This window comes from Chaetura pelagica, unplaced genomic scaffold (assembly GCF_000747805.2).
Source record: "Chaetura pelagica isolate M959 unplaced genomic scaffold, ChaPel_1.0 scaffold10, whole genome shotgun sequence".
NCBI lineage: Eukaryota > Metazoa > Chordata > Aves > Apodiformes > Apodidae > Chaetura > Chaetura pelagica.
The window spans coordinates 2,122,955-2,146,438 of NW_009952263.1; the positions used below are offsets into that span (position 1 = coordinate 2,122,955).

At 37.3% G+C, this 23,484-nt stretch overlaps 1 protein-coding gene across 1 annotated transcript in view; it reads left to right on the top strand.

Moving 5' to 3' along the window:
- Positions 1 to 23,484, top strand: part of DYNC1LI1 (dynein, cytoplasmic 1, light intermediate chain 1) — a 46,268-nt gene that overhangs the window by 20,995 nt on the left and 1,789 nt on the right. Inside the window, exons 2-12 of the mRNA XM_010007615.1 lie at positions 32 to 105; positions 10,893 to 11,009; positions 11,780 to 12,010; positions 15,267 to 15,436; positions 16,637 to 16,730; positions 18,366 to 18,501; positions 18,865 to 18,976; positions 20,216 to 20,275; positions 20,397 to 20,441; positions 21,444 to 21,564; positions 21,740 to 21,898. Coding sequence (XP_010005917.1) covers positions 32 to 105; positions 10,893 to 11,009; positions 11,780 to 12,010; positions 15,267 to 15,436; positions 16,637 to 16,730; positions 18,366 to 18,501; positions 18,865 to 18,976; positions 20,216 to 20,275; positions 20,397 to 20,441; positions 21,444 to 21,564; positions 21,740 to 21,898 — 1,319 coding nt within the window. The remainder of the gene's footprint in view (positions 1 to 31; positions 106 to 10,892; positions 11,010 to 11,779; positions 12,011 to 15,266; positions 15,437 to 16,636; positions 16,731 to 18,365; positions 18,502 to 18,864; positions 18,977 to 20,215; positions 20,276 to 20,396; positions 20,442 to 21,443; positions 21,565 to 21,739; positions 21,899 to 23,484) is intronic.

Consider the following 23,484-nt stretch of genomic DNA (forward strand, 5'->3'; position numbering starts at 1 on the left):
CCTCTCCAGCGCTGCCGTTTCTCCCCGCCAGGTCCTGCATCCTCAGCGAGGTGTCCACGCGCTCCCGCTCGAAGCTGCCTTCGGGGAAGAACGTCCTGCTGCTGGGTGGGTGAGAACAGCGTTCTGCTGCCTGCCCGCCCGGCTCCTTCAGCCTCTCCCGGGCGTCGGGAGGGAGCTCCGCGTGTGGAGTGTGTGTGTGGGGGGGTGATGGTGGCGAGGTGTTGGCTCGACCCTCTCTCTTCTTCCCTCGCGTGTTTTTGCTTCGCTTTGGGTAGCCGATATCCAGAGATGCTTCAAATAGCCCACTCATCTCGGGTGCCTCGCCATAATACCCTGACTGTCCTTCCCCCGCCCTGCTTCCTTAGGCTTTTTCCCCCGGTGAATGTTGGCTGCGGGGCGTGTGCGGGCCCTGCAACCTTTTTCTGCCTCACTGGTGCAGCCAGGGATGGTTGCTGGTCCTTGGGGTGTGTCATACCAACAGAGAAATTGCTTCCGTGGCCCGGACGGTATCAATGACGGCTGCTCCCTGTTGGCCGGAGGGCGGGGTAGGCTGTATGGGCGTGTTGGCTCTCTCCTCCTGCCCACATGCACCCAGCTTGTCAGCAGCAATATCATCAGCAAGTTGTGCAGCAGCGGCATCGGTTACTGCTGCTGGCATCCATTGTGTTCTGTTATCTCCACCCAGTGCCTTAGTCCAACCTTGCGCTTGGCAAGGGTTAGGAGCTGCAGGATGGGACTTTGGTAGGGTGATAATGGGAGATGCAGCTGTAGTTCAGTGTTGAAGGAGAGAGGAAACATTATGTCGAGCAAAATTAAAAACTTCGTGGGGGCGGGGGGAAAATGGATGGTCTCAAATGTGTGTGTTTGTATTGTTATTAGTGTTGGGTTTGTTTGGGGTTTTTTACTGAAAGACTATTAAATACCATTACTAGTAGACGATGTAATGATTCCTAGTGGAAGGATTTGTTAACTTGCTGCTTCTTCTCTTCTCTGCTAACCTTCCTGTCCCCAGAAAGAATTGTGTGTTAGTGTCTGAAAACATGGTTAAAACCCAGTACAGATATACATGTGGGTTCTATGCACTCTGTGATTCTATGTAGTCTTGTGGTTTGTACTGTTGAGGTTTTTCAAGTTAGTTTTTTTCCCCTCCGTAATCCCAAAGCAATCACTGTCACCCTTTTCTTCCTGTTTTGATAGCTGAGTAGTGACTTAAAACAGACTATTAAAGGAGAAGGATGTGCAAGGATGGTGGGATAGTCTACTGAACCTCTTACAAGATCTTTAATTTTTTGCTTTTTATGTTATGTAATTAAGTAGGATATTAAGATTGGAAGTTCTATTGGTATTAGTTTTTTATGTGATATTTTGAAACTGAATTGGCTGACTTGTCCATGTTAAAGTTGGAAGATTCTTCTTCAACCTGCGATCCTTGTCAAGAGGGTTATGCTCTTGTTTTTCTTCTCTCTTTGTAGTCAGGCAACCCTTAGTACTCAATAACTGCAGACTATCCTTCCTTCAGAACTAGAGAGGATACCACAGAACGTTTCTAAACGCTCCTTTAGTTTGGCATATTTAATCTGTTGTATAGAAATTTCCTTTTTATGTGTTAAGTAGTGCTTACAGAATGACTTAATTAAAGAATATTTTTTCCTTTTTTTGACTGATGCCTTTTTTAAAAGATGTGCAGATTTGTACAAAACATTCTAGTTCTTTCTTAGGGATTGTGTTTTCTAGAAGGCCATGGTCCAAGGAAGAAAAGGTTTGGCATATATTTAGGAAAAGGGCGTCAGGTCTGAGGACTGGCCAGTGAGGACTGTGGCTTTTGTCTTTGTGATAATACCTAATGCATGTATTACACTTTGCTGTTCACTTGCAAGTCATGATGCTGCTCCTGAAGCACACTGGCACAGGAAAAGGAGAAGTCTTATGTATCCTATATTGGACAGATTCAGTATGTGAAGTTCTGTCCAGGTTCTCAAACTGTCTGTTTGCAATTTCCCTGTTTACTCACATTTCCTCTATTTTTAAGCTTTGCTCCTTTAAAGAGTTTTTTTACTAGCTGTTGTTGTTAATACTGATCACTTCTTACCGTGACTATTTTCATTTCATCACTCTTCAAATACTTTTAAGAAAGAGTTTTAAAGCTGACGAGAGTCTTGATGGTTTTCGCTCATTTTGTGATAGGCGAATATTTGCAATACAAACAGTATCTTGGTCAAAACTTGGTATGTTGTGACAAATGAATGCTTATTTTCAATACAAACAGCATTAAAAAAAAATAAAATCATCCTCTTAGTCTCCAAACCACACCAAAAAAACACCCAAAGAAACCAGAAAAACCCACTACTTCTTGTTCTTTAGTTTGCTAGGGCAAGTTTTCTAATTTGCCTGCAGGACTTCTAGTTTTCAAACACTGTGGGTACTTTTATGCCTAGTTTTCTGGGAACCTGGCTATGTCTGGCATGCTAATTCTGCTATTTCAGTATTTATTTTTAGCTATGTTAACAACTCATTCTTAAGAACCTGGAAAACAGTTCAAGACATCACAGAATTAACTAAAGGAAACTGGAGTGCCATATTCTAATCTCTAGATATGGGACATGGTTTTGTGAAGTGAAGGTAAAAGTATAATACTGGTAACTCTGTGCTCAAAATCAGTAGAAAATTTTATTAATTTATTAATAAATTAACAAAAATTAATTTATTAATTTTACTTCTTCAAAATTGTTTCACTTACAGGTATTTTTTTCAGTAACTATTTTTCTGTGTAGACTTGAAACTCTGGCACCACATGTAGCATGAAAGCATTTATCTGTTCTTGCATTAACAAATAATAAAAATGCAAGCTTTCTTAAAAGTTTCTGTGAGGCAAGTGTGTTCTGATTCCTCAGCAGTTCTGTCATAGTGATCATAGCTACCTCATTTAGCAAAATTTATCAGTAGAAAATGTAAGGCGTCTCTGCTTCCTTAAGGAAATTGGGTGCTCTCAGTGACATTTCCAGTTACATTTTGCAGATAGCTGAAGGAGTGGCTTTTTGTTGTTTCTGGATTTGTTGTGTTTGTGTTCTGTTTTGGTTTTTTTGGTTTTTTTCTCCTGGACTGTCTCTTCTAGGAGCTCTCTTGTTCGTTTCCTTCCTGATATAATCATATCCTAACTAGCAAGTGGAATAGGGGAAGCAGCTAAGAAGTCCCCATTGCTGGTTCAGGATGGAAACTGTAGTGCAATAGAATGTGTGAAGGCTTGAATTCAGGGGCTCAGAGTAATAATTTATCTAATAAACTGCAGGATGCATTCAAGCAGTGATGTTTGAAGTCATTCCAGGATGCACAAGAAGACAGGCTCCCAGCTTGCAAGTGAACCAAATAGCTGCTTTCTGTCTTTGCGTTTCATACATTCCCTTGTCTCTGAAGCACAGTAGGTTCTTTGCCTCCTATTCTGGTGATGTCAAACCATACAGTGGCACACGTATGCCTGACTCCAAGTGTCTGTATTGCATACTGACGCTTCCACTGAATCACTAGAGTTTTCATTTTCTTTATGCATTTTTTTCCCCACTTGATGATAAAGGCTTTGAGTTTAGTGGGCAGTGAGTGTTCAACTGCCTTGTGTCCACATTTTCTCTTTATCCCAGACATCTCACTTTTCAGGGCCAGGCCTGTTTGTTTGAGTCTTTGACCTCTGCTCCTGTCTAGTGGCTGTCGGGATGCTTGAGAAGAGGTATCCACAGTCTACAGTTAATTTACAGGTACACTTCTCTGTGTGTACATGTATTGGAAATGGCTGTTATTTAAGAAAATGGTACATCCTGAGGAGCAGTTTTATCTTGCTGCTTTATTTTAGTGGACCCACAGAATATAGTGAACTTCAAAATTAATGTCTGATACCTCAAATTATCCTGAGAGTATTAAAAAATCCATGTAAAATCTGCTTACTTGTACTCAACACTGTAAAAATTACTTTTCCACTATATTTTTTCCTATTCAAATAGCTGAAAGTTTTGCTGTGATCATTTTGTCATTACAGCTGATGAAATACTGCTTGTTGATACCATACGTATTGTTCATCGCAAATGTTTTTATTTCTCTAGTACTTCAGAAGTTAAGTCAGATGCTTTATTTTCCTTCTCTTCTTGCAACTCCTTCACCTTCCACAGGTGATGAAACCCTTCCAAATGTAGCCAAGTGTTTTGATTAGCAAAGTTATGCTTCTAAAGTGTCAATTGTTTTGATGGGACATTGACCTAGATAAAATTCTAATCACTTGTTAGAACTAAGTAGTTCTTATTCTAGCAGGAAGGACACTCTAAAGAGTGTCCAAAAAGCCAGAATCACATGGATGCTGTGTAGTAAAGCTTACTTAGAACAGCATGAGAAGTTCTGAATGGCATGTATTTTAATTTGTCTCTGGTTTGCCAGGGTGCTGCTGGTTATCGGATCTATCTCTGAAATAGCTCCAAAGGTGAGGAGCAATAAAAGGAGTTGTGCTTCTGTGTTCTTCAGGCAGGTCAGTGGCAGAGAGTACCAATAATGATATCCCTTTGATAGTAACATGGGATTATGCTATTTTGGTAGTGAACCTGTGTGAAATACACTAGATAGCTTACCTCCGTGTTAAAGGAGAAGGGTTGCATTAAAGCTGAGTGCTGTTCCTATTTACAATAGAATACTCTGCAATATTCAGCTTTTCTCTGACTGTGGATTTCTCCAAACGTAGGTAAAAATTGTTACTGCTCTTGTTTCCACAGTAGACCTTTTATTCTTGTGCTGGACTTGACAAAAGGAATCTTGTAACAGTTGTGTACAGTCTGCTTTCTGTCATGTTGTGGCACGAAAGTGCAATTAAGGTGCTTCTCAGGAAAGTTACTTTGTTTTTCACTGCCATAAATATATCAAATTAATCATATGTGAGGGGAAGGACTTAGCTGGTGGAGTAAAACAAATTTGGAGAAGTTTTTTGTCCAATGAGTAAATCGTAATTTAGTGGCAAGTTATTTGAAGACTTAATTTAACCTACTTATTGTGAATGTTCATGTTATTTTGGGGGATTTTAGAGAAGGATCTCGTCAGCATGATTAATTTTGTTCTTCAGTTCTCTGAAAGCAACCTAAATTTGGTTTACTCTGATTATTTTGGTCTTCAGGCATGCTTCAGATAGTAAACAAGTCTCTTTCACTAAGAGGTGGTTGTGGAAAAGGCAATTATTGGCTTGTGAGAAGTATTTTATCTTGAAAATAGAATGCATGTGCTCGATTCTAGTAGAAAGAAGACTGTTATGTCTCCTCTGTATCGTATTAGGGTTCAGACATTCCATGAGGTGTGGAATAGAGATTACTCTGTGATTCTGGGAAGGCATCTTTGCCCTGTTTCGTAATTTAGGTTTGGGTTTGATTACTTTGCTCTATCATATTTAAGTGAGGTGGGTTTTTTCTATTGATATAAATATTCAATATATTTGTTAGAAATAAATGTTGTGAATTTTTCTACCCAGAAGCCATCTTTGTTTTGTAAAAAGTATAAAACCTAGTTCACAAAAATACGCCTTTCAGGGGAGGCAGAAGGGGTTAATTAGGACCATTATTTCTAGTTTTTCTCGGCATTTCTTGATCATATTTTTTTAGAGATTAGTTGTATAATTCCCATATCAAGCTGAATTTTAACTGATGGTTTTTAAAAGCAAACAAAAAAGCTCCATCAAGGAACTGGTAGGATTATTGATTACACACAGTTAAGTCCCTCCAGGGCTTTTCAAAGAGCTGTTGGAAAAGAAATCAGAGCCCCAGATGGAAAAGGGGAAGGCCAACAATACTTATGACACAAAAGAAACATGTTCTTGCTGCTTTGCTTCACCATATTTTAAACGCACTTGACACTTCACAGTAGAGAAACAATTTAAATAAAAAAGTCAAAACTCATGTTTGTCCTGGAAATAACACATTGATTGTTCTTCCATGTACAAATTTCAGTGAGATGTAAGAAAGGTCATGTTTTAAGACAAGTGAAAATTTTCTGTGTTCTTGTTCTAAACTGAAAGAAATGTGGAAATTGCATGAGTAGTAAATATTCTTAATTTTAATATATTTAACTGAAAGTTTAGAGAAGCTCTGCAATAGAGAGTCAAAGTTGTCTCTAATGTGATAGTTTATGGTTGAACGTTTAAGTAGCTATTTGTAGAAAAGTGCCTGCTTGCCTGCGTTCACAGAAGTGGTTCATTCACTTGATTGTCCATCCTTCCCATCTGTGGGTCATCTGTCTTATAGCAGAACACTTACTGATACTGCATTTTCTGCTGAGTAAACATACTTTTTGCCTGGAGTAGTGAGAAGGGCAGAGGCTGGGCAGGGTTTTGTATCGTGGCTTCATATATCATTGAGGACAGCAAGAAGACAGATGTCATCAAACTCCTTTCATAGACCTTGGAGTAGCACCTTGGACAGGGCAGCTTTGACGAGCACAACCCCCAACTTGAGGAGCTCATCAGAAGGGTGAAATGTAGCAGTGTAGGGATAAAAACGAAACAGCTTTTGTTTTGTTGAGTATAAGACTTTTCATTTTGTTAACAAGATGGAGAAATGCTGTGTGTAAGCAGATTGATTTGGCTTTATTTCAACTGCATCCTAGCCTGACTCTTCTGCAAAATTAAATCTGTTGTCCCTCTTTTGCTTGTGTTCAGCTTTGGTGTATGGCACTTCTTGCTGGAGGCATCACTTCTGTTTCCTGACAGTAGTATGAATGTGTAAGTGTAGTTTGATGTAATGGAGAATTTTAGTTCTTTAGGATTTACTCTGGAAAAGGAGGACCTTTAATGTTACTTGCAAAAAAATGATGCTAAACCTTATATTTGCAGCAATCTATTTTTATTCTGCCTTGCAATTCTATATTGAGAATTGTGTGTTAGAAATAAAGAGGAAGGATTTTTTCTTTAAAAATTTTGGAGTGAAGAGTATGATGATGACTCTTTTTGAAGGTGCATGAGGCTCTGTTGTAGATATTGCGTCAGTAGCACTTAAAAAAAAATAATCTGTTTCATAGTATAGATATGCAATGGTGTTTAAGTCTGAGGAATATGAAATTTTCCTTTTGTTTGAAACTAAGCAGCATCACTTTTTCATATACTTTGGAAATGTCCAGAGACAACAAAAAAGAAAAATGTGCTTAGTTGTCTTAGGGTTTGTAATTCAAATGTCAAATTATATGTATGTGTGTATGTATTCTTATTGAGAAATTATTTTGTAAAGCATGTATACTTTTATATGTGTCCCTGGTAATACATAAAGCTAACTACACTACTATGCTGCATTATCTATCAAATCTAAAATAGCTAATAGACTCTGATTTCCTCACAAATATTTTCTCCTTCCTCTAATGGAGAGAAGCTTCTATACCTACTAAAGGCATCATAATAGAATGTTTGAGTGTTGAGAAGTTTTAAAAGGCATGCATTTAGAATTAATTTGCTAATGAGATTTGTAATAACTCTGGGAGATTTAGATAAGCACTGGTTTAAGATTTATTTGTATTTTGATACTCTTGCTGAAGGGTAACTACAAAGCAAAAGTGTACCGCTGTTCTTTCCCAGCGTAACTTGATAAATTCAAAATGTGTTGACTTTTCAGGTGTGTTACATTGAAGACTTTTGGTTGGAAAAATTAATTTAATAACAAGTATACAAATACATCTGCAGCTGGCGTAACTTGATAAATTCAAAATGTAACACACCTGAAAAGTCAATACATTGAAGACTTTTGGTTGGAAAAATTAAATTAATAACAAGTATACAAATACATCTGCAGCTGTCACTATTTTAAAAGGTATATGCAGCATACTAAAAATAGAAAGTAGAGGCAGATGAAGCCTCAAGTCTTAGCATGTTTTCTGGGTTAAGGCAGCTGCCTTTTCCTAACTTTTTATGATGAACTGTGTGGGCAAAAAGGAGGAATTCCTTATGTCATATATGGTGGTCCTGCTTTTACTGTCTTACAGCTTTTTTCATAGTGTTGACTCTAATTTGGCTTAAGTCTGTTGAGAACTCTGGATCTGCTGTGGAATGGGGCACATCTGGCTAGGCTGCTATCTTGCACCCTTGCAAGCAAATTGTTCTATTTGTAGATTAGTTGGCTTATGCATTGCTAACTTATTTTGGACCACTGGTCAGTATTGCTTCTAATCCTTTTCTGACAGATATTTTGGTTTCTCTTATATGATCTGCAAACTGTACCATTCTCTTAATTTACTAATTAAAGTAGTACTAGTCCCTTCAAACTTCACTGATGCATCATTCTGGCCTTCCAGTGAGTGATGAGCACTGCTCTCTGCATGCCATAACTTGTATTATACAGTTATATATGTCTGTGATCCATCTACCTGATCTTGTTTTGAAATGGGTGGATATTTTCTGAGGAGAAGGGAATAGAGAAAATCTTCTTCACAGAACAGGTTAAGTAATTCTATGATAGAAAGCTGAAATGACTACTGTGAGTGTGTATCTGTCCAACCTGCCTTATGCTATACTTATAAAATTTCTTCCTGTGCATGGTCTGAAGATAGGTACTGGAAAACTGGAGGGGAAAAATAGAATCACAGCTCTTATTTTGATGTAAGATATTAACACTACTGGACTTAAGTTTACTTCAGGCACTTGGAAATACAAGGAGCGGGGAGGAAATGACATGGCACACAGCTATAAGTAAGGGTCTTGTGGAATGTGTATTTCAAGTTTGCCTATATTATTTAGCATGAGCATTTTCAAACAAAATTGCATAGATGCTGTAGTTGGTATGTTTTAGTTTAGACTGTTTAAGTGTATCTTTAGTCATGCTTAGAGCTTTTTGTAACCACAGATGTTTCTTAGACTTAAGTGGCAGCTGCTTTTGCTAAGAACTGGCAGAGGTACTTTGCAGAAGATGCTAAAACTTCCTCAATGCAAACAAATTGTAATTTTATTGCCACTATGTGAAACAAACTAGTATGCAAGAGAACTTAGCTGGGGTTTCTCAGCTGTTCTGAGATATCAGGAAAGCTGTAAAGTGCAACCTCTCTTAAAAGGAATAGCAAATTTTGTTTTCTCTTACCTTTTGAGCCTTCTGGTGGCATAAATTAGTTGAAGTTGCATGTTCAAATAGGTAAAATAACAGAATGAATCATACAGAAATTGTTGGCAAAAGTAATAGGAACTTCAGCAGCCTAACATGTCAGTACAGCAGCTCTTAATAAAGTGTTCCCGGTTATTCACAGATGACAAATTTAAGAAGCTTGGATGAGTACTTGAGTGAGGGCAAAGGTGGAATTGTAATTAATCCTGGTGACAAAGATTGCATTCTTCACTTCTTGGACATAATTTTTATTTAAAAGAATGTTCTCACAAAAAGAGGAAAAGCTTGATGTAAGAATAGAAGATAGCTGTACTTTCCATAATTTATGTAAACTTAGCTATAGTTGTTTTCTTAAGCAAGTCTTGATTTAAAATAGTTAAGGACCTAGCAAAGTAAATGTTGAAAATTGTTAAACTGATACAAGTTCAGTTTAACTTCTCTGTACTTAACCAGATCTTACACTTCATTTTTGGTCTTTTTTTAATACCTTTTCATTTTGTTGAGTAAAATTACCTGATATATTTTGAGTAAGCAAGTCTTGCACTTTCTGCTAGGTTCTTGAGTATTACAGAAATCTGAAAATAAAGGTGAACTCCAAGTGGAAGACTTCCTACAGTAACATCAGGAATAATATATTGAGTAAATTAAAAGTTAGTCTATCAAAGTATGACTTTTCTCTTCTTTTCTGTGGTTATATCTGTAGCCTTTTTAATCTTGTCTATAAGATCATGGTCAGTTCCCTTTAAAGGGAAAATTTAATTATGTTTACCAGTGAAAATTACTGTCCTTGAACTTTTCTCTTTGTTATGTAGTTAGAAGTGTTTATACTTTCACTATATTAGGAGAAACTTGGAAAGATGTTCTGTTCACCACAAAACCAATAAGGTACTTTTTAGGAACCCGGTTTTGGTATTAATTTTATAACCTATGAGTGAGTTCTGAGAATTTTCTGATGTTGGAGTGTTGTGTGCCCAAGATACGGCCAGATCAGAGTGACTAAACTCTGCTTTGTGTCCAGATTCAGCTTGGTTACTCTTCCAAACTGAAAAAACTGCATATGGAATTGTCTAGCTTTGACACTATATGGTTAGAAACAGAAGGTTTTGAATACGAGTCCCTGGCAATAGTTGAGGTGTTCACACTGTGCTTGAGTTGTAAGATTCAGTGGTTTCCTGAGCTCTCTTTGGATGGGAGAGAGTAGGAGTGAATGGATCTGGCTTGCAGGCTTGTCACTGCCAGTGTACCCAAATACAGATGCATTGTACAGCAGTGGGCTTATTCTTTGTCACCTCTTTTCAAGGTTTCTTTAGACCTGTAACTGAGAAGATTCAAAGAAACCAAACACTAAAAGCTTAAGGAAACAGGTTTGCCTTACTGAGCCTGGTGGTGCGTGCTGCTTGATGTGAGGGAGTTCTAAATCATATTCTTCTGATTGTAAGATGAGCTTTCTGTGACTTGAACTCTACTTTAGAAAGACTTTGTTACCACTTTGGTACTAATTGCAAGACTGAAATTCTTTGAGGTATTGAACTATTCCTAAAGGTAACTTATTAGAGACAGGTGTACGAGCCTATTTCAGATTGCGTAGTTAGTGGCTTAATTGCATTTCTCAATAATTAGAAGTACGATTTGAAGCTGAGGTACTTACTTTGAGTGGATGGATGAGTTGGACAAAGCCTGCTATATTTCAAAACTTTACTGAGCTCAGTCGCCTTGTTAGTATAGGGTTTCCTTCTTGCCCCAAGTGGTTTTTGATATGTAACTGATTAAAGATTGAGGACTATCCAACTTCTGTCTCTTCAGGTGAAGATGGAGCAGGTAAAACTAGCTTAATAGGAAAAATTCAAGGAATAGAGGAATACAAAAAAGGAAGAGGAATGGAGTATTTGTATTTAAATGTGCATGACGAAGATCGAGACGGTAAGTTTGTATTTCTAATACTATCTTAAACTATTTTGAAAGCTGTGGCTCAGTAGTGTGATATTTGGAATGACAATGGAATGTTTTTCTTTCCTGATAATTTGCAGGAGTCCAGCTTAAACCATGAGCAGTTTGCTTAATGAGGAACTTTCTCAATGTAATTCCTTTAGTAGATACTATGAATGACCACTTAAGTGGTAGAGGAGGAGAGCCAATCAAAAGAAAAGGGTGAAAAGACCAGGGAAAGCAGTCTTAACTGCAACATTCTGAATGTATGGGAGGCATAAGCGGATTCCTCAGGCCTAGAGGAGAAGATGCCTAGGCTCTTACCTTGCCTGTCAGTTATTGTAGCAAGTATTTATCTGCTTGGACATAGCAGAGAAAGCTTTGTCTTGGTGGTATCAGAATCTATAAGACTGCGTATGATGTATTTGATGGGTATGAAAACATCTGCAATGCTGAATTTTAAATGCACAGAAAACCCAAACCACCAACCCAAAAATTTGGAGGAAGGAGAAAATAAAGTTGAAGCTGTGTTTCGACTGGCTTGAGCTGGCTTCTGGACAGAAGGTAAAAAAGATGTTTAAGATCCAGACCCCAAGCATCTGCAGAGAGAGAGAGAGGGTCATGTGTTGTTATGTATGTTCAATTAACTGATAAAACATATAATGTGCTTTCTTCCTTGTATTTTACATAGCTAAAGAAGATTTAATTGCCATTACATAGTGGACTGTTTCATGTAAGTCTCAGTGTTTTTCCTTTCTTTGTAGACCAAACAAGATGTAATGTATGGATTTTGGATGGTGACCTGTATCACAAAGGTCTTCTTAAATTTGCAATGGAGGCAAGCTCTCTAAAGGACACTCTAATTATGTTGGTAGTAGACATGTCTAGGCCTTGGACTGCACTGGATTCTTTACAAAAATGGGCAAGTGTTGTAAGAGAACATATTGACAAGTTAAAAATTCCTCCCGAAGAAATGAAAGAAATGGAACAAAAGTGTGAGTATTCTGAAAATAATCAATTTAAATCAAATAATGCTTAATGCTTTCTGCACCATTTAATCTCTCTATTGCAGTCTTTTTCATTCTTGGAAATGTTACTTAAAATTAGGAGTTATCAAGCAAGTCAAGCTTCAGATAAGTCTCAAAGTAGCTGTATGAACAATACTGGTATTGCTTTCTGTTAGAAGTTTCTTAACTTAGGGGGGAAAGGGTTTCAGAATGAGAACAGCTGGGTTGAATTTACAGTCTTGCTTCTTACAGATTTTTCAAGTTAAGATTCTTAGCTCTCAATTTATTTATTTTTTTGTATTGTTAAGGCAAATCATAGCATTCACTTCTTAACTGTTCCTCTAATCTGTCTAGCACATTTGGGAACTGTTCCCTACCTACCAAAAGTATAAATGTTGAAAGGATTTGTGACAGTCTCTTAATATCTGGGCCCTTTCTACTTGACAAGTTTTACAATTATTACTGACATTAATGCACCTATGTGTTTGTTTTGGCATGGATATGATATAGCTCTGTCAGTGTCTTGTCTCTTTAGTTTTAAACATGGAGAACATAAATATTTTGTAGGATTCCTTCAATTATCTGACCGAATTCACTAACATCATACCTCTGTATTACTTTTGGGTAGCTAGCCATTGTATTTCCCTTTAGGTACTAAAACAATAGTCTTTCCCATTCATCTCTCAGTTAATTACTAAAGGGAAGCGCATTTGAGAAAGCTGTGTTTTAAGATCAAATAGCATGATTAAACTTTGTATGTAAGTCTGAAGTTGCTCTCTGGAACTGGTATTTTCTTAAGTAGCAGACTGCCAGATTGCTGAAGAGCTTTTTCAGAAATGCAGGTTGTAGCACTGTTGCAATGAAGTAGCCCATAATGTGACAGTTGTAGATACTCTAGAATGGTGTGGAGGGTGCTGGTTGTTTCTTTTTTTTCTTTAAAGAGAGATTCTTGTAAGGAAGTATCCGTGACAATGGTATCTTCTACAAGAACTTGTTTAGGAGGGAGGAGCTGAGCTTTTTTGGGTGTGGTTGTTTTGGTTTTGATTTCCGGGGTAGGGGGTGTGTGTGTCAGAAATATCCCCCCTCCAACAGTTTCAGATAGGATTTTACAAGACAAAAGTAAGGACAAAATATCTCTGTTACTAAAAATGTGTAGGCTGATAGTTTGCTTCTTTTCTGAGTGAACAGATAGTGAAACTCTACAAATTTAAGTGATGACGTGACTCAAGAAAAGCAGCTAGTCATTAAAAGTTTTGTCTGCTCTCTTGTTCTTTTATTATCTGGTCTAATTCGTTTTTATATTGATGGTCTCTCTGAGTATATCAGAAGCTCTGGATGCAATCCAGATATTACTGGGAGCTGTTCTTGTTTTGAACCTCTTGTGGTGTGGCTTCATGCATTGCTAGGCAGGCAGCAGCTTCAGACTGCCAAAAGGAGGAGGGTGGAGTCTTGCTTGCTTAACTTTTGGCTACATGGTCCTGCTTTATGCTTGGGTCGGTGCTATGTGTCTTACTTGGTGCTCCTGAGAAGCTCCTGCAAGCTGATTTAACTTGCTAACAGTACTGAAGTCTACTGAGGGGTTTTGTGTGTAATTTTCTGGAGGTGTGCTGCTGTGTATGTCTTCCAGTTCTAGCAACTTAACTACACGCAAAGACAGACCCTGTGCAGACTAAAACTACTATGAGAAGGCAATTAGGAGATACAGAGCAGCTGTTTGTGAAGTGTTAGAATAACTCTTCCTGTTACTGTGTTCAGCTGGTAATTAAGCCTTCTGGCCTGATCATTTTAATTGTTTCTTAAGGGAAGACACTAGAATTGTATTCCACAGTCTGTGAGCTGTAATACACTACACCAATCCTCCTTTTTCCTGTTTTCTGTTCTTCTATAAAAATTAGTATGTTTTTATCTACAGTGGGAATTTTAGGAATCCACTGGAGTAATGTGACTTTTATTTTAGCATGCATTTATCCCAGAACAGAGAGGATATTGTGTAGGAAAGACTCCCTTGACTGTGGCATATCTAGGTGAGAAGACAGTTTAAAACACAAGTCAATTTGGAATGCTCTTGAAAGCTCTCAGATCAGACTGAAGTAGTAGCATTCCCTGAGTAAGAGCCTGAGTTCACTGTTCAAGTAGAGATTATAGTCTGTGCATGTGCTTTTTGTTGTTTTGACCTTCAAGATCTGCAGAAAAATTGAATCATCTTGGCCTAATGCGTTGTTTTCTCAGGGATGTTGAAATAAGTCTTGCTCTGTTAATTCAACTAATGCTTTTCTAGGTGTAAACTCAGAGGGCTTCAGTCAGTTTAGTGAAAGTAGGGGTGGATTAACATAAATCAGGACAAAGCAGTGAGAGAATATACTGGAATAGTTAGCTGCAAGTGTGCATGATTCAGCTAAATTGTCTTGCTGCCTGATTTTTTTGGCTGCATCAGGATGGATGCAGCCAAAACTACTCATGGAGAAGTAACCAATGGTGGGGTTGGTGGAATACTATTTCTGCTCTGTGAAACAGAACCTGATATGAAAGGTAGAGACGTTTTGTCCCGAATTGTATTCCTGAATAGTAAGTGACCATATAATTAGAAGTCTGGGTATATGCATCAGAACCTGGCAACCTTTGTTATATTCTGACTTACCCTCCTTGCTACATTTTATAGTACTATCTGATCTATTGTAAAAGCATACCAAATATTAAATGTTACTTAATTATCAAACTGGTTAATAACTAATCTATTATTTTTGTTTATTATTACTGTCGAGTCACTGTACATAGAGAGAAAAAGATGGAGAAAGGGGTTTTAGATAAAACATGGTATACAGTAGCAGCTAAGCAGTATCTGTAAGTTGTAATTCTACTTATTCTAACAAACTGTACCATTAATTTTGCCAAGAAGAACAGAGGGAAATGTTTGTCCTTTAGGAAACATATTAAGCCATAATAGTTAATAGCAACTGCCTAATGGGTTCACAATGATAAAATCAAAATGGGTTAATCCTGTCCTTATGGACAGTTTCATCTGCTCATGTTCTGGCTGCTGATAAACCAGATCTCAAATGTACTAGTTCTCTGTTGTGCTGTACAGAGCAAGCAAATAGTCAGCATTTCGTGCATGCTCAATTTTTTCAACATAAAGAAGCAGAAGTACTAGGTAATCAACAGTGCTAGAGATCAGTGGCAGTGCAAATCATTGTTGAAATAACTAAGTAGCTGATCTTTTAATGTAACTTTTTTTTGCTTTCAGTGGTAAGAGACTTCCAGGAATATATAGAACCAGGGGAGGATTTTCCAGCTTCTCCACAGAGAAGAAATACTTCATTACAGGAAGACAAAGATGACAGTGTGATTTTACCCCTGGGTGCAGATACACTAACATGTAACTTAGGCATTCCAGTAGTAGTAGTTTGTACAAAGGTTTGTTTCACATTTTAGGTTTTTTGCATATTTTATTCAAACAACTGTCAATTGTGCATTTGGGGTGGGAAGCACATGGTTCTTAAGTCATTCTGAATACTGTGTATAATAATTCTTTAAAAATGTTTAATGTTGAAGGTTGGTTATCTTCTGGAAGCCCTCATTGCATATCATTTTGGGATTAGTTTTTCCTTTAGTTCTACCAGTTTTCAAGGAATTGAGGAATACCTCAGACCTGATTTTGCTCACAGAAGTAAGCTAGTAAAGTAAGCAATTGGAATTCCCTTCAGTGTCCACAGTCCTCCTTATTCCTCAAATAGTGTTTTAGTAGTCGTTTTTTCAACATTCCTGATCTTTTTATAAAGATAAATATAGTTGAGGGTTCTAGTTAGTGAAGTGCTGCCCTGTTAACTTTCCCAATTTCTTAGGATGTTTCTGTGATCTGTTTTGGTTTCTGTTGGATATGTAACCATATTCTTAGTCTAAAGAAAAAAATGGTGTGCTTCTCTTGTGGCTTGTTTTTTGTTTTGGTTTGTTGTTTTTTTTTTCTTTTACCCTGCCTCTGCAGTTTTCATTGGCATTGAGCATACTGCATCTGCAGCTTCTGCTGGCCCACAGGGAAAAAGAATAAACCTTTTGATGCATATGCTGTTCCTTCACTGGAAGGCTAATCTTCTCGATTGAAAAGCTCTTCTTTCCTCACCTGCTGGCTATTATTCCTCTCTCCCCCCCACCCCCTACCATATTAGTTTTTTTTCCTAATTCCACATTTCTTGCTTTTACCTCCCTTTGCAAAGGGCTAGTTTGGATAAACTGGATAAAAAGGACTATGCTGTAATACTACAGTGTGTAAAAATATACTAGGCAGAAAATGGTGGTGGTGACCCTCAGTGGGTCAGTCTTCAGCAGAGACTTGGAGCTACTGCATTGGGGGTGGGGAGGAGGAGTGAATGAAAAATGTCAGTCACTTCAACTCCCACGTTAGTGTTGACCACAGGACATGCACATCAAGTTATATATTATTAAAAATTAATAATGGTTCAATTATGCCTCTAAACTATCTTAGAAGGTGTTTGGTTTTCTCTGCACCACCCACCCCACTCTATCCCCTTAGCCCAATTGTGAACTGCATGTGTAGCAGCACTGCTATTTCAACACATAACTGGAAGCAGTGTATTAATTCTGTGGTTTTTTTGACAGTGTGATGCTATCAGTGTTCTGGAAAAAGAGCATGACTACAGAGATGAACACTTCGACTTCATTCAGTCACATATCAGACGGTTTTGCTTACAATGTATCCTTTAAAATATCATAAAGGTTATAATGACTCAATTACATCTTTGAATATAAATATAAAAGAACACAAATATACAAGAACATTTGCATCTGTATCAAAGTGGGATACAGCTCCTTTACTGTAGCTGGCAGTCTGCTGCAGCTCCCCCTGCAGGCACTGTTGAATTAAACTTTTCTTTGTCCTTTTTTTCTTTTATTCCAGAGCTGCAAAAGTCTAGCATGTCCCCTTACCATGAATTTATTTACTTGCCTTCATTTCCATATTCAGGAGTCATTTTGCAAATCAACACATCTTAGCTGACAAGGTCTTTAAAATAATAACAAGAAGATAATTCATTTCAGTATGATCTTGCTTAGATGGTCATAAGGCATGTTCTTTTTTGACCCAAATATGCAGTCTCTTTAGTGTTCAGTAATTCCACAGGATGAGGTGATGAGAGAAGTATGGATTGCTGTAGGAAAGATCCACTGGCTTCTCTTGTGTTGGAAGAGAGACAGTGCACATGAGCTGTTGCTGTGTTATTATTATTTTTAAACGTCATTTACTTAAAAGTATATAAAATACTGTTTAGTGTTGTGTAGTCCACTAGACATGCTGAGATCTATATTTTAGATGCTAATAACATGCCTACATTGTGTTGTCGTCAGTTTTGCTGTGGTAAAGGGAAGTTTAGATGCTATTGGAGAGACAACAGTTAACAGGTGGAAAAATTAATTGAAAAACCCAAGACCTCAGTTGAGGACCAAGGTGGTACTTCCTTCAAAGGGCTTCCAAGATGTAATTCTTCAAAACAGAACTTCAGATAATTGTAATAAGTCTTGTGGATGGAGGAAGAATTAGTAGGAATTAATGTCTGTGATTGTATATGCCATGTACAACTTGGAAGTCTAGCCTAAACATCACTTGAATGGGAATCAGATCCTGTTATATAATTTTCTTGTGGAATTTGAATTGCATGCATGTAGAAATAAATTAGAGTTTGGCATTTTTATAATCCCAAAGTAAAAATTACTCAACTTTCTTGGCTGCTTTTATAAATTCTCTGCATAAGCTGTGTTGATTTTATACTGAACCATTCTGAAATACTAAGCACTCTCATCGTCTCTTAGTAACTGATACACAGCACAACTTGTTTGCCTTTATTTCTTTCAAAAGCAGATCTGTACAATGCAAGAATTTGCTCCCCTAATTTAAGAACCCTGCTGGGGAAGTGGAAGATCTTTGGTACTTTTGAAGCTACTAGTGTTAATGCTGTGGTGTCTGTGTTGCAGGATGGGATAAAGACAAAACATAAGGATATGGCATGAACAATTTTTGTTCACTGAAAGCAGAAGACTGTTTTGAATGCATTGTAGTGAAACCGTTGGTGTTGTGGGCTTTGAAAATGAGAAGAGCCTGTACTTTACTCTAAAAGCAATAGCTGTGTTAGCCTAAAACACATGCAGAAAGAAAGATTTAAATTACTAAATAGGTTAATTAAAAATCAAGTGTTGGAAGTTGTTTGACCTGCTTGATTTTTGTATTCCCCCTCTAAATTCTGCAAAGCAGATCAAGCTTAAAGTAACAAAAAAGGGTTGCTGTGGTATCTGTCACTAACCATTAAACTGAATTTTCTTTAACAAGTTGATTCAGATGGGGCAGCACTTATTTACACTTCAGTAAAGGAGAACAAAAACATTGATTTAGTATATAAATATATAGTCCAGAAGTTGTATGGATTTCCTTTCAGTGTTCCAGCTGTTGTTGTGGAAAAAGATGCAGTATTTATGTAAGTTACCTGCGTTATGTGTATGTGACTAAAATGCATTTGTGCAAGACCCTTAACAGCATTTAGAGCCTTTTTAAATGCTTTTTAAAGTTCCATTTTACATTATCATGAGTTGGAGTTTGTGAGCACCAGCAGATTGAGATTACAAATACTTTCTTCTTCAAAGAGAAACATGAAACGCAGAGATTTTGCTCTTGTCTGTTATGGTGAACCAATCTTTAACTAGTTGTACTAGTCAATAGCTAGCTTGCACAGGAGAATGTGAGCTATGGTGACTTTCCTGGCTTTCAGTTCTGAGCAGTTTGCATATAAGAATATCTTGAAGTAGGAATAGAATTTAAAGCCAAATAATCCTTTTTCTAGTCCTGCAGGTTGGGATAATGACAAGAAGATAGGAATATTGCATGAGAACTTTCAGACACTAAAAGCAGAAGACAGTTTTGAAGACGTCATAACAAAACCACCAGTCAGAAAGGTAAATTGTGATGTTTTATCATTCAATTTCTTATCCATTTATACACCTGTAATTTCTTTGATTGTTTCTCTTTCTTTGAGACTGCTTCCAGGTCATCATAAGAGTGTGATAAACAGGGGTTTTTTTCTTATTTTGTCTTCTTATTGTGTTCTTCTCCAGCTTACACTATTGGGTTTTTTTTTCTGCTGCTGCTATGTTGTTAAAAAATAATGGATTTGCTTTTAATACATATTTGGTACTGAAAAGTCTGCTTCATATTCCTGTTGGTCAGGTTGAGTTAGTATTTTTAAAAGCACTCCATTTTGCACCAAGTTGCTCGTAATTTCATAGTGCTTTCTCTTTCTATTGGGGTGTTTAAACTAAGAAAGCTTGAGACAGTGTAGAGTCATGAACAAACATGTGAAAACAGGTTCTGCATATATTCTGTATATTTCCTCTCTCATACTATTTAACAAAAGGCTTTGACAGAACTACCTAAAAATACATGTGGGACTATTGAACAAAGTGCCAGCAGCAGTGGGCCCCATGCATACCGAAGTTATTGAAGTCAAATGTTTCTATGGCTTTTTCTAACAAGGCTAAGTGTTTGGGACTGTTCTTACCTCCAAGTGTGAATTACTTTAGCTGAGAAAACTAATCTTATGTCCTTTCTGCAGTCTTTCTGGAAAGAATTAAGACATAGGTAATAGTATAATAAATCGTTAACAGTCCAAGGAAACTGTAACTGATATATATTTTTTTAATGTTTATAAACTTTGGGTCTCAATTATAAACTTTGATATTGGTGTTTGCCATGCTTGTTTTGCCAAAGATTTGTGGTGAGCTTATTCTGAGGGAGGATGTTTGTGATTTCATGCATAGATGTGGGATCTAAGGTGTCTCTGTTCACAAGCCTGATGCAACACAGCTTCAGAGTCACTTTTACCGTAGTTATCTTTAAAATAATACCAAGGTTGGGCCTCAGTAAGTTGAGACATGAGCATATTGCAGTGTGTGTACATCTGTGAACATTTCTTACGGATCTGGAGATAAACTTAACTTCAAATTCATTTAGCTTAAATGGAATAACGAGGTAGCAGTCTTCAAATAGAAAATGGGGTCTGAAATCAACGTAGTACTTCTGTACAATGTACTTTACACGTTTACTTCATTGTTGAATGCCTTGGTCATTTAACAGGGAAGTATAAAAGGAAATCTATTTCTTATAGCTAAAATAATTTTAATGTTCTTATATTGCAGTTTGTTCATGAAAAAGAAATCGTAGCAGAAGATGACCAAGTGTTTCTTATGAAGCAGCAGGTAATTTTCTGTCTCTAAAGCAGCCAGTGTTCTATTTAACAACATTTTCAATATGAATTTGGGTTTGTATTCTTGCTTACTGTATTATCAAACACTACATGGGTTTGTTTGTTTTTTGCAGTCACAGTTGGCGAAACAACCACCTACTGCTGCAGGAAGGCCAGTGGTTAGTAAGAAACATTTTAAATATCATCAAATGATTCATTTTAATATATTGAGAGGGTTGTTTGCTTTGTTTGCACTATCAAATATTCTTTTATCTAATATTTTTAAACTAGATAGTGTTTAACATCTTAAGTGTGTACTGCTCTAAAATTATGACACTTCTTCACAACTAGTCATGACAACTTGTATTGACAGCGAGGACTAAATGTCATGGGTTTACTTTTCATATGTTAGAATGCATTTAAGCAGTTAGTTGACCCCCCCCCTTTCTGTTTCAAGAGCATGCCAGGGAGCAAACTATGTTGGCTCTAACTTCATGAGTTTTATATCCTAAATTTAGCAGTGTATCTCTAGGAATAATAAGATCTCTGGCATAAAGGTAAGGTCAAATTAAAACTATGACATCATCTGCATTTCGAAAGAAATAAAATAAAAGGTAGCAAGTTTAATGGGCAGCACGTGATCTTATAAAGGTAGTTTTACCTCTTTAGATGACAATTCTGCAGAAATATGACTTATCCTTTAAGTAATGAATAATGCTTTTTCTCTTAGACTACATCTAATCCTTTCCACAGTATTGGTGGTATCTGGTGTCTTTCCAAGAAATTGTGTAGTTCCTCTGTGATCTAATCAGTGCCATTTTCATTATGGTCAGAGGTATTACTGAGGAACAGGTGGATTTTCAAGTTTCTTATTGACATAAAATGAAAAGCTTCACTGCTGCTATAGTTGCACTAAAGGTAATGTTTTTAAGATTGTTATACAAGTGTAAAAAAACTTGTACACAATAATAAAAATCTAATTCTGTGTCATTTCAGTTGTATGTGATACTCCATTTTTGAAAAAAAACAACAACAAAAACCAAACCCAAAACAAAATTAGGAGCTGTGAGAACAAAATGCTTTGTTTCATGTACTTTTACACTGCATGATTTAATTCTGTAGAAGATTGACTAGTTCAGGTTCAGAATTTTTATTTTTTTATTTTTTATTTTGTTGCATAGGATGCCTCTCCAAGAGTTCCTGGAGGATCTCCTAGGACACCAAATAGATCTGTAACATCAAACGTTGCCAGTGTTACACCTATCCCTACTGGTTCAAAAAAAATTGATCCAAATATGAAAGGTACCTTTTCTTAAGAGAGCACAAATACGGTTAGGGATGTAAAATAACTGCCTTTCCTGCTTTCTTTAGTATGCTTATTTTGATTGACTAACACACAAAATCAGTATTTACTTAAAAAATGTTTTGGTTTTCATTTTGTGCTATTGTGGGTTTTTTTTCCTCCCTCCCCTTGTAGCTGGAGCTACTAGTGAAGGAGTCCTGGCTAACTTCTTCAATAGTCTTCTGAGCAAGAAAACAGGTTCTCCTGGTGGCCCTGGTGGTGTTGGTGGCAGTCCAGGAGGAGGTGGCACTGGAGGTGCTGGCAGCAACTTACCACCATCAGCAAAAAAGTCAGGTATGGTTAAAAATAAACTCAGTCTAAATTGTGAGTAGTGGATCATTCCTGTTAGTGTAGCTTATCAGAAGTATGAACACTACTATATTTAACTGAATGTTTTATGGGATATGGTTTTTGCTTTTGTTCTCACAGTAGTCTAATGTTACTTTTTAATGGCCCTCAGAGGATCAAAGAAAAATTTCTCATGTGGCTGTCTAAGCATGAGTTGTGTCCACACGAGTTCTTAATTTTTCCTTTGTTCCCCTCCATCCCAGTAAATGGCTGATGCTATAAGCCATTTATAATATTATTCAGATACATTGAGACTTAATTTCAGGTTGGTTTTTTTTTTTTTAAAAAATACTGTCAGATATAAGACTACTCTGGTGCTTCTTGCTATTCCAGATTAAAATGTTTCTGTATTACTGGGAGGTAATCACTGGTATTCTGTATTAGTGGGAGGTGCCCCTTCCCATGGCAGGGGGGTTGGAAGTATATCATCTCTAGGTCCTTTTCAACGCAAATCATTCTGTGATTCTACTTAAGAGCATCCCTACACAGTCATCTTCCCTCCCCACTTCTTCAGAGGTGAGTAATGCTGAGCTTAAGTGAGAATGCTGGTGTTTCATTGGTACTTCACACTAGTAGGAAGACATTATGTAGTAAGAGGTTAAAAAACCCCAAACAGCGAAACACTCACTTCCCAGTAACATTTTGTGTAGACTGACCCCAAAATTTATTTTTACATGTGTGCACTTCCCTTTTTTAAATGCAAAGCTCAATTGGCTGAACAAAGTTTACCAGCACTTCCTAAACTGCTGCAGAGTTTGAGCAGTTTATGGAGGTTGTTCAAGCAAACACAGCTGACACAGTGTGAGTTGCAGAGAGCACCCACTTAAAAATCCTGCGGGGAGAGGCTGCCAGTGGGTTTGGGTGATGCCAGGCAGACAGAGGCAGCACTCCAGAAAAGTGCTGTGTCTGAGGCCCTGGCAGAAACTTCAGGAACAGAATTAAACTACTAAGGAGAAAAAATGTTCTCAGAAACTTCCTGCTATGCAACAAATGAAGGGTTAGGTTGTAGCCAGTTTAATGTGGCGAAGGGCTAGGTTTTCAAGGAATTACCATGAATAAAAATGTTTGGCTTAGAAGTGTCCTCTTCACCTTCCTCAGTATTTCCTGTCTTCTGTTGAGTGTTATCTATAATGCTTACTTTTCAAATCTGAAAATTGGCTCTTAAGACATTAGCTTGGGATTTAAGAATTACTTTCCCCCACAGCAGCTATGGAGAATTCTTCTGCTTATTAGTTGCAATATTAGTTGCTTTGATTTGGATACCGGGCCAGCTTGCTTTAAATTATTTGAAGAGCAGGACACTACATCTGGCAAAATTAGCTTTGCGGATAGTTCCTGTTAATTTGTGTCTTCAGAAAGGATGCTGGCACATAGCTAAAATTACACGTGTTGGAATTTTCCTTCACAGCCTGAGATACTATGCACACTTCTCATGGCATAGACTTCAAAGTTCTGCAGTGCCTTTTCCCATATTGTCTTCTCCATTCTTATCACAGAACGTGGCATGATGGAAGCCTAGACAAAGGAGTAAG